The sequence below is a fragment of the Cydia amplana genome, chromosome Z, assembly GCF_948474715.1.
Source record: "Cydia amplana chromosome Z, ilCydAmpl1.1, whole genome shotgun sequence".
NCBI classification, from domain to species: domain Eukaryota; kingdom Metazoa; phylum Arthropoda; class Insecta; order Lepidoptera; family Tortricidae; genus Cydia; species Cydia amplana.
Window position 1 is genome coordinate 9,179,350 of NC_086096.1, and position 10,771 is coordinate 9,190,120.

Sequence of the window (10,771 nt, forward strand, 5' to 3'; positions counted from 1 at the left end):
AAACATGGTTCGCGGTAGGCCCTCAGGCTTTGTTTGCACGTGGCATCGTGTGTAAATAAACAAGTCCACTAATACAATATTATCAGGTACATAAAGAAAATACGTTGAATGTCTAAATATTGCGTGGTAAATTATTTTGAATTAATGGAATGCAAAATGATTACATATGTATCGCATGGCTATATACGGATGTGACTACCCAAAAGAATAAAATCGTTCGCCATTTGTACCTACCCATAGACTAGGAATCCTCTAGACGGAGTTTAGAGCAATTATTTCATGTTACCGATGCTGCCAAAAATAACTGGGGTGCGGGGGACGAGGTGAGCGAGTCCCGTGCCGTGATTGGTCCGTTCAAAGATACGGACGTCACACAAAGACACTTTTGACTCGAAGAGGGGGTAGCGTTACTATGCTCAGTCTAGAGGATGTCTTGTCTGTGGTACCACATCCCAACATTGATAAAACATCGTGGCAGTCGCTAAAAATATCTTAAATCTAAGTACAAGTCAATGATCACATTTGTTTCCTTCTGTCAACCAGGTCCAAACACAACCAACCAACAAACAGGTCCTATATTTCGGCAAGGAGTTCTGAGTAGTAGTGCGTGGCGTTCAGGTAGTCCAGGAGACGTCTCGGCAGCGGAAGGCTGCTTATCAGGTCCCGTCTTACGTATTTTAATATCACAAACCTGAAATCACATTAAAATACCGTTATTATCTCATAACTTGTATTTAGCGGGTACCCTACATGAAAAATTGAAGTGAAATTGGAATCAAAAATGTTATAAAATAGGGTTCAATTTGTTTCGTTTCCGAATCGAACTCTACAACTCTGTTCCAATAGAAAATTCATTTAATATAATGTGCATGTCAGGTGCATAACAAAATGGCTACATACAGGTTGATTCAATAAGTTATTATTTGCTCGTGTTACAGGCAACATCCTGTATATCGTACACACACCTGCACATGTGCTGCAGGCTCTGCACGCGCTTGAACCGCGAGACGGGGTAGAGCAGCTGCACGCGCATGGGCCCGAGCACCGGCCTCAGGTTCAGGAAGAACAGGTAGCGTCCGCTGCGCGACGTCTCCACCGCGTTCTCTATGAACTCCACTATTGTCTGCGCTGTATATCGTACACACACACACACCTGCACATGTGCTGCAGGCTCTGCACGCGCTTGAACCGCGAGACGGGGTAGAGCAGCTGCACGTGCACGGGCCCGAGCACCGGCCGCAGGTTAAGGAAGAACAGGTAGCGTCCGCTGCGCGACGTCTCCACCGCGTTCTCTATGAACTCCACTATTGTCTGCGCTGTATATCGTACACACACACACCTGCACATGTGCTGCAGGCTCTGCACGCGCTTGAACCGCGAGACGGGGTAGAGCAGCTGCACGTTCACGGGCCCGAGCACCGGCCGCAGGTTCAGGAAGAACAGGTAGCGTCCGCTGCGCGACGTCTCCACCGCGTTCTCTATGAACTCCACTATTGTCTGCGCTGTATATCGTACACACACACACCTGCACATGTGCTGCAGGCTCTGCACGCGCTTGAACCGCGAGACGGGGTAGAGCAGCTGCACTTGCACGGGCCCGAGCACCGGCCGCAGGTTAAGGAAGAACAGGTAGCGTCCGCTGCGCGACGTCTCCACCGCGTTCTCTATGCTCCACTATTGTCTGCGCTGTATATCGTACACACACACCTGCACATGTGCTGCAGGCTCTGCACGCGCTTGAACCGCGAGACGGGGTAGAGCAGCTGCACGCGCACGGGTCCGAGCACCGGCCGCAGGTTAAGGAAGAACAGGTAGCGTCCGCTGCGCGACGTCTCCACCGCATTCTCTATGAACTCCACTATTGTCTGCGCTGTATATCGTACACACACACCTGCACATGTGCTGCAGGCTCTGCACGCGCTTGAACCGCGAGACGGGGTAGAGCAGCTGCACGCGCACGGGCCCGAGCACCGGCCGCAGGTTCAGGAAGAACAGGTAGCGTCCGCTGCGCGACGTCTCCACCGCGTTCTCTATGAACTCCACTATTGTCTGGGCTGTATATCGTAGACACACACCTGCGCATGTGCTGCAAGCTCTGCACGCGCTTGAACCGCGAGACGGGGTAGAGCAGCTGCACGCGCACGGGCCCGAGCACCGGCCGCAGGTTCAGGAAGAACAGGTAGCGTCCGCTGCGCGACGTCTCCACCGCGTTCTCTATGAACTCCACTATTGTCTGGGCTGTATATCGTAGACACACACCTGCACATGTGCTGCAGGCTCTGCACGCGCTTGAACCGCGAGACGGGGTAGAGCAGCTGCACGCGCACGGGTCCGAGCACCGGCCGCAGGTTAAGGAAGAACAGGTAGCGTCCGCTGCGCGACGTCTCCACCGCATTCTCTATGAACTCCACTATTGTCTGCGCTTTGAACATCGTGCATCCGCCGAAACAGAAATTACCTGAAAACATTGTTGGGTTAGAGCGTTTTCACATTGTACGATCCGATATCGTATGTCAGATACGACTACAAAGAGCAAAATGTGTAACAGCGTAATTATTGTTTATTGTTTAAAAGAAAGCATAAACGCAAAAACATAAGGAGTTGATGTTCTGAGTGGATTGTTCTGTATAGGTAAATAATAATAAATAAATCATTCTGTATGAAATACTATTACATCAATTACATACCCTGAGGCAATGCGCCAAGCGTGTACTTAAACGTTTAAGTGATAAATGTGAAACAGAACTTACCCTGATCATGTTCAATCCTTACATGTCTCATTCCATTTAGCTTAAAAGTTAATGTGAATATGTAATGGTCGTCGCTACTGTCGCGCACTATGAACGAGCCGTCCGGTTCGTTCGAGAGGATCTTCTCGGCCGCCTCAACCGATATAGGACCCCAATACCAGCCATACTGAAATGCAAAAAGTTTAATTATTATCACCGCTGGTTTAGATTAGTCTTTATAGTACAGATTAGACTGACTCGAAATAGTCGATCAGAAATCAGTGAAACGTGCTTTGGGGAGCATGTATTAGCCAGTAGAAATATACGCCACAATGTCACCTAAGAGCCCCACTTTACTTTGAACACCACCTACTTAACCATTGAGTGCCGAAAACCCGACTATAGGGTATTTTATGATTTCGTTCCCAGGCCGGACGACCCGATATTCGAGATCGTGGCACTACAGCTTTATATGACGAAATTGTTGCGGCCTGGCGCGGATGTTTTGTTTGGCTGGGTGGCAATGAATGTGTTAAAGGACACATCCCGACACTTGCTTTGCCAACAAGCTTTGCTATAAGGATTAACAGAGCCCGTTATGATATTATAGAAGAGTGACGCACTCACGTCTTTGACCCTCTGTATGGAGGTAGCGAAGTCCATGACGGCGTCGTCTCCCTCTCGGCGTGAGGAGTGCGGCGCGGACGGCAGCGGCGGCAGCGCGCGCCGCACCGCCGCCGGCGGCTCGACCACCACCTCCTCCCCCCGCTCCCGCTCCAACCCCCCCGCCCGCCGCCACCGAAACAGATTACAAAAACTCTGCTTCAAGTTCAACGACAAAATCCGCACCGGCGACATCTTCTTTTGACTCTGACGCGGCGTCTTAACACTCTTATCGGCCGTATCGTCCTTAGGAACCTCTTTATGCTTCTTGTTCTTAATATTCATACCAAAAGAGTTTTTATGAGGCTTTTTATGATTGTTATTCGTTTCTAACGCACTGCATATCTCGTTGTCCTTATTCGTCTTGGCGTCTTTCGATGGCCGCACGTGTATCTCCACGTTCGTTATGTTATTCTTCTTGTTCAACGTGTTACGGCACTCGGAGTCGCTCGAGCTAGAGTACAGAGTGTGCAAATATTTACGCATTTCGCGCAACGTCAGGTGGAGCGAGTCCGCCTCTGAGTCAGATACGTTCTTCCTACAAGACGAACTTGGCAAGCTGTGCCTTTTATTTTTGGAATCTTTGTGTCGGTTCGCCGTTTCCTTTGGCTTGTGATTTCTGTCGGTCTGCACGTGATTCGTTGTCAAATTTTGAGATGCGGTTTTCCCGCGTTTCTTGTTGGTCCTGGGTGGTTTTTTGCCTTTTCTCATGTTGCTTTGACCGGGGCGGACCATGTCGACGGGGACAGCGTATATGTCGCTGTCGAAGGGCACATTGTACATGTCAGTGATGTCGGAGGTGTTGGCGGAGAGCGTGTCGTGCGAGATGGCTTGGGTGATGAAGCTGGAGTCGTCCTGGAACTGGGTGACGAGGGAGTTGTGGCTGCTGGAGAGGCGGGAGGTGAGCGAGTTCCGCGAGGAGGGGCGCGTGCCGCGGCACGGGCTCAGGTGCAGCAGCCGCGGACTCGCGAACCGGTGGTTCAGGCACTGCCGCCGCTCGTACAAAGATTCCGGTTTCAATTTCTTCGCGTATAATGGAGACAAATGTCTCGTTGTCATAGGAATTTCAAGAACCGATGATTTTGATTTTACAGAGTCATTATTGTACACAACTGTTGGAGGTACAAATAAAGTTGCGACTTCCACTATATTAAGAGGCACTGGGTTATCCTGCAAAATTGATTCACATTAGTCAATACTATAGATATGAAACATGTCAACACATATGTATAATATCACCAAGTCCTCAAAATTTGGGAGTCTTACGCAATTTTGATATGCATTGACAATTCGACACAGATTGTATGAATTTAATGATTTAGTAACAATATTCTGTACCTGAAATTCAGGAGGTGGATCAATAGTCGTTAGTAAGACTTTTCCAGGGCCTTTTTTGACAGTGTTAAAAAAATCGCCACACATTCGCTCCGATGTTTCCGCCGACTCGCATAGTGACAGAGATTTCTCATCAAAGTCACTTTCTTGTAACTGCACAAGAACAACATATATATTTATAATATACATTATAACAGTAGGGAAGTAATTGAAAAATAGATGCTTAGAGTTGAAATATTTAAAGGGCTATATGTAGTTTTTAACTCATGTTTACAAAAACCATTCTGTATTAATTTACCCCTTAAAACCTAAAATTGGTTTATCCATTATAGAATAATGTCACAGACATATACACATGACACGACAACATCAAACTTACACAACAAAAATGTTAGCATTTTTCACACTAAGTTTTTCTTATACAAGGCAAGGGCAAGGCACTTATATAACTAGGGCATAATCACTCTTCAAGTTCCATACATACATTTGTAAAACGCTAACCAACTGCTTTATCTCAATTGGCTTGTTATTCACTACATTATAACATACATAACAAGATAAGAAATTCCGTAGCTCTCAGAATAATAATAAGTTAAAGCTGGTCAAGCAAACCTTGTCAGTAAAAAAAGGCGCGAAATTTAAATTTTCTATGGGACGATATCTCTTCGCGCCTACATTTTTCAAATTTGCCGCCTTTTTCTACTGACAAGATCTGCTTGACCAGCTATATTAATTTTATTATATTACACACTTATGCATGTGCAATGGGTAAAGTGACCTACACTTACCTACGCTTGGCTGTGACTACACCACTATTATAAGATATAAAAAAGCCATTCTAATTGCCTTAACAAAGTAAAGAAGTGTCGACTATTTTTATTTTGACGTATTTTATATCCATGGCATTATATTGCTAATGCAATCGTAATATCAACGGCCAACTTGAGTAGCAAACTTCAACATTAGGCACAATCATTCTGCTGTAGTGAGGAAGATTTCATAGAAATTTGATTTCCATAATAGGCTACATTCCTACTAGTCAAATCAGCTTCTTTTTTAGAACTGTCAAAACGATTTGCTAATATGGAATTTATATGAAAACGAATGTAGTGACGTCACGGTAAACTCACCTACTTTTTATATTTCAATCCGATTTATTAAATACAAATTGTGTTTAAAAATAGCTGCTGTCTATGTTTTTCTAATAATTACCTGGTGCTTTATTTCGTGCACGGTTTGAAATAATTTATTTTAAGTACAGGAAACATCCCTATTCTGTATGATTGCACTTGCCTGCTGATATGTAGGTATAAGTATGTATAAAATAAAGCCAATTTCCTTTAATGTATGGTTGTCATACTTTTAGTAGTAGTACATTACTATTTACTGCAAAGGCTGGTAATAACAGGCTAACCAAGGTATGTATGATGATGATGATGATGACATGCTGTAAATGTTTATGCCCTATTTATCCATCCTCAGGCCTTAATCCATCTCCATTCAAAATTTCATCTAAATGGGGTCAGTATTTTAACCATGAAGAGGTAACAGACAGACAGATAGTTACTTTCGCATTTATATTATTAGTAAGGATTCAGTATAGAAGGAACAAAATAGCTTACACATTCAAGCATAAAGCATTTAAAATAATATTCAGTCACCATTGCATATAGGTACAATAAATTATAAGTACATGACATGTTTAACTAAGTAGGCAAAAGCGCACCAACAAAGAAAAAAAACTAAGTCAGATAAAGTAGCATCATATTGTTAGTAGCAAAAGTTACCAAATGTATTGTAACATGTCTCCATTATCATAGGAGTTGATATTTATGTTTACAAATAATATTGTTACTAATTTAAAAAAATCTTGTTTCTTGCACTGCTACTCAAAGTTAAAACGCAGTAACTCTATATGTATCTCATACATAAAGTCTACTTTTTTAACCGGTAGACTAAAATGACATTTCATAATATAAACATAAAATAACATTTCTTAATATGAAATGTCATTTTAGTCTACCGGTTAAAAAAGTAGACTTTAGTTACCACATATTATTTTATTTACAGAACAAAACACGAATTATTTTCATAGTAGTCACAATATGGACTTTTCAGTTGCTAAACTCGCTACTACATATCTGATGCTATTTGAGGAAGGTTTGACTTGCAGCAGTTGCATAATGACCAGCACAAATGTTCATACAAAAACATGTTTGTATGAACATTTGTGCTGGTGGTGCATGTTTATATACAGTATTATTTTACATACAAACAGAAGATGAAGGTAATGCCAAAAATTTCATATTTTTGGTTCTTTTGAACTGAAAAAAGCCATTTACAAATTCATAATATGAACATTTCACAGGGCCCTATCCTATCAGGGCCTAGAAAAGAGGACAGAGAAGGAACTTCATATGATTTAGGGCACACATACAAAGGATAAAGCGGATACAAGCGTAACACATTTTTAGCAGGTATAGTTTAAGAATTTAATAAGCTGTATTTTGTAGCAAATGGCAAAAAATCGCAGTAAAAGAAAAATTTATTGCTTTAGGGTATATGTAGAGACATTAGCCCTGACATATTGACTGATATAGTAAGGTGATGTTGGAACACATACTCAGGTTATTAGCAAAAACATACATAACAGCACAAGTCACAACTATGGCCACAATTATTCACACTTTAGAAGGAACAGGAAAATTTTAAAGAGACAGGTCAAAATAACAAAATTACCTAAATCTAAGTAACAAGCATTTAGAGAACACCAGAATAACCATTCAGATGGTATCCATCATTTTAGTTGGAATTAAAACTGTCTGTCTTGATATAGGTACATATAAGACACAATATCCAGCTCATTTTGCCGCAGTCTGATAAATAAGACAAAACTTCGTGTAACTTCGTACCGGCAACACAAGCATGCTTGATGTAAAAGTCTAAGCAGTGATGAAACAAATATCAACAAGAGAATATTACAATAACAAAAATAGAACATAAAGGGATAAGAAGCAGTAGCAGACAAATTAATATTACAGGTTATATTGTAGCAGCAACGCCATTCATTCTATACATTCGCTGACAAGAAATGAGTAAAATTATTAATTCATTAACTGTGTACATATTAAAATAATGCCTTATAGAAGGAAGACCACAGCTACTGCTTATGAGTCAAGTAAAAAGTTTTTTTTTTTCTTCTCTTTTTATCTGCAAATGGCTGTTTTAGCCATAATCAGATGTTATGTCTTTTTTGAGGGTTTTGAGAGGTATTCCATTAAATACTCTGTCTTGACTTTGATAGTATTTATCTTAAAAGGTGGCAAATACTGCGGCTAGACCAGAGGCACTAAGTGGCACTAGAAGATAAAGTAAAAAGTAAATTAATTTTCCTCAAGACAACAGTATACATACATGCCATGCTTTGTTGACATCAAATAGCACAAGATAATGTACACTAATTACAATATTTTAATTAATGAAATACTACAGAAGTACAGATTAAGATATTATGAATTTATATCAAAATTACATTTATCAATGCTCATAACAGTAAAAAATGGGAGAAGAGATTAGTTTACCATGCAACATTACTATAATTTAAAGATTTAGCAAGTGATACGGGAAGTGAAGTGCTAAGTTTCGAAACAACTGACCTCGGATGTAACGTGATGCCAGCCGCTAGCGGAATCGCTCGAGAAGGATCCGCTGGTGATGAGTAGACCACTATCTTCACTTAAAGGAGGCACCTCGGAATGTGTTGAAAACGAAGGCGGTGACTCCATCACCCAAACATTACTCTTACACCTCTCGCGGACATATATCGGCCGTGTTATACATTAAATAAAATACATCAAACTGTACTTATAGGAAATTAAACAACACAAAATGAAAGAAGATGCCTTCCTCCCCGTTTCTTACACATTGCCAAATTCAGTTATCAGTCTGTGCTCGTTTCATTTCATTACTTTAATTTTATTAATTTCCCTACTTGTTCATTGCTCATACCAAAGACAAGACAACATTTTTTTTCACATAATTATGAACTACTCGGCTTCCAGATTTATTTTATCCGATGAATATTCTACTTATAGCTGGTCAACCAAGTCTTGTCAGTAAAAAAAGGCGCGAAATTCTAATTTACTATGGGACGATATCACTTCGCGCCTACATTTTTCAAATTTGCCGCCTTTTTCTACTGTTAAGATCTGGTTGACCAAGTATATGGTCGTGCCCGTTGGCCCGGAACATGCCCGAAGTAATAACCCTAACACACTACCACACCGCATCGCGACCTTGGTGCGCCGCACCCATAAAAGCCATAACACATTATCTCACCATTCAAGGTAACGGTGTGCGACACCCATAAGTGAGAGCGAGAAAGTGATATCTGTTTCTCACTCTCACTTATGGGTGCGGCACACCAAGGTCGCGGTGCGGTGCGGTAGTGTGTTATGGCTATAACTCTCAGTGAAATACAAGAAGCTTTCTTATCCTAGTGATTATTCCTTGGTAAGCATAGTTTTTATTTTTATTTATTCCATTATTAGAGCGTTTCTTTTATTTTTTGCCATTTTTATTTATTGTGACCTTTTTGCCACTTTTGTGTTATTTCTACAAGATCACGACCTCTTTCGATCCTAAGCCCCCATTCGCACGGCAGCTTTTTTTCACACGACAGCGGTGGCGCTTTTTATCAAGCGTTGTTGGATTTTCGACTTTACGCCTTGGTCGTTAAATCGAATTTAGAGTGCAGACAGATTCAAGCACTTTTTTAACGCGCGTATGGAAATTTTAGGACACTTTTTTTCTCCTATAAGAATGAAAAGGGCTCGCGATCCTGACTAGAAATAACACAAAAGTGGCAATTTTTTTTTACAATATATAAAAATGGCAAAAACAAAAGAACGCTCATTACTGACAAAACTTGTTTTTATTCATTACAGTAAAAGAGAAAAATCCCCATAGTTGGTCAAACCAATTTGTCAGTAAATAAGAACAAAAAAAACAACGGTTTGCACTCCGGGAGTGCCAACAGAAGTGAAAACTCAATGACTAGTCCAAAATGTCTGCAGCACTATGTATAATTGACCCATCCTCCTTTCTATTGAAAAACTTTGGTTCTGAAATTGCTGGTCAGTGAGCTTGTTTAGAATTAGAAATTCAAATGTGTAGCGTTAATTGTTTAAAATTCGAATAGAAATTGTAAAGTTAACTTGCAGACCTCGCATCTAAATATATTTGGTCGTGATATTTTGAGTTTTATTCACCAGTACTAGAGTTCACTTTTATTAGCGATTTCATCAAGATGTAGCTTTATTGAATTATATTTGAGCGATATAAAGTTAGAATGTAACTGTAAGATCCTCGTATTTCAGCCCGTACCCCGTACAAGATTAGAACTTTTTTCATGTAATAAAATGAATGAAATTTCATTGAGTTTTTCTTTATTAATTTAAATGCCATCTAAATGAGCAGCCATCTAAATCTTACGGTCACGTGATCGCCTTACGCTGTCTCGAGTTTATCATTTTTTCCCCACCTCAAAAAGTGCCCAGCGCCGCTAAAGAAGTTTTCACTTCAAAAAAACTATACTTATGCTTTTCTTTTGGGTGCTAGCGGGTGCTAGTACTATAGTTCGTTTTTTTAGCATTAGAAATAAGGTAAACAATCTTGATGCGCCTTTTAATCGAAAAACACATTTTAAAAATAAGTTACGGTAAATATGTAACAATTATGGATCTAATACGATCTTTTATAGTCTTCTGCTTTCATAAGTAATAATTATTGATTTTAAAAAAGTGTTTTTCAATTAAAAGACATGTCAAAATCGCTTACCTTCTTTCAAGTTATTTCTAATGCTAAAAAAACGAACTATAGTGTAAGACAAGGATGAAAGATTCTCTCTGTCTATGTTTGAAATGAAACAGTCCTTTGACAAACTATACTTGGTCAACCACATCTTGACAGTAGAAAAAAGCGGCAAATTTGAAAAACGTAGGCGCAAAGGGATATCTGCCCATAGAAAATTTGAATTTCGCGCC

At 40.7% G+C, this 10,771-nt stretch overlaps 1 protein-coding gene across 2 annotated transcripts; it reads right to left on the reverse strand.

Annotated features, from left to right (window-relative positions):
• Positions 1–552: 552 nt before the first annotated feature.
• LOC134661846 (uncharacterized) lies at positions 553–8,751 on the reverse strand. Of its 2 annotated transcripts, none has more exons than XR_010097992.1 (6): positions 8,384–8,751; positions 4,731–4,880; positions 3,357–4,562; positions 2,751–2,916; positions 1,892–2,458; positions 553–691 (listed from the first exon to the last, which is right to left on the reverse strand). XR_010097992.1 is itself a non-coding variant. In XM_063518055.1 (6 exons), exons 1-6 carry the CDS (start codon positions 8,510–8,512, stop codon positions 574–576), a joined length of 1,968 nt encoding a protein of 655 aa, XP_063374125.1. In that variant the 5' UTR covers positions 8,513–8,751; the 3' UTR covers positions 553–573. The 2 variants fall into 2 exon arrangements, 1 of the variants encoding a protein (XP_063374125.1); XM_063518055.1 differs by having other exon boundaries at positions 2,260–2,458.
• Between the last annotated feature and the right edge of the window lie 2,020 nt (positions 8,752–10,771).

What these genes read in the sequence shown, in the direction of transcription:
- LOC134661846 (XM_063518055.1), bottom strand. Translation starts at nt 8,512, where the DNA reads ATGGAGTCACCGCCTTCGTTTTCAACACATTCCGAGGTGCCTCCTTTA. An exon ending in ATCCACCTCCTGAATTTCAG is followed by an intron (nt 4,563 to 4,730) that starts GTACAGAATATT and finishes TCAATTTTGCAG; the next exon opens with GATAACCCAGTGCCTCTTAA. An exon ending in AGCCTGCAGCACATGTGCAG is followed by an intron (nt 692 to 2,259) that starts GTGTGTGTCTAC and finishes ATGTGATTTCAG; the next exon opens with GTTTGTGATATTAAAATACG.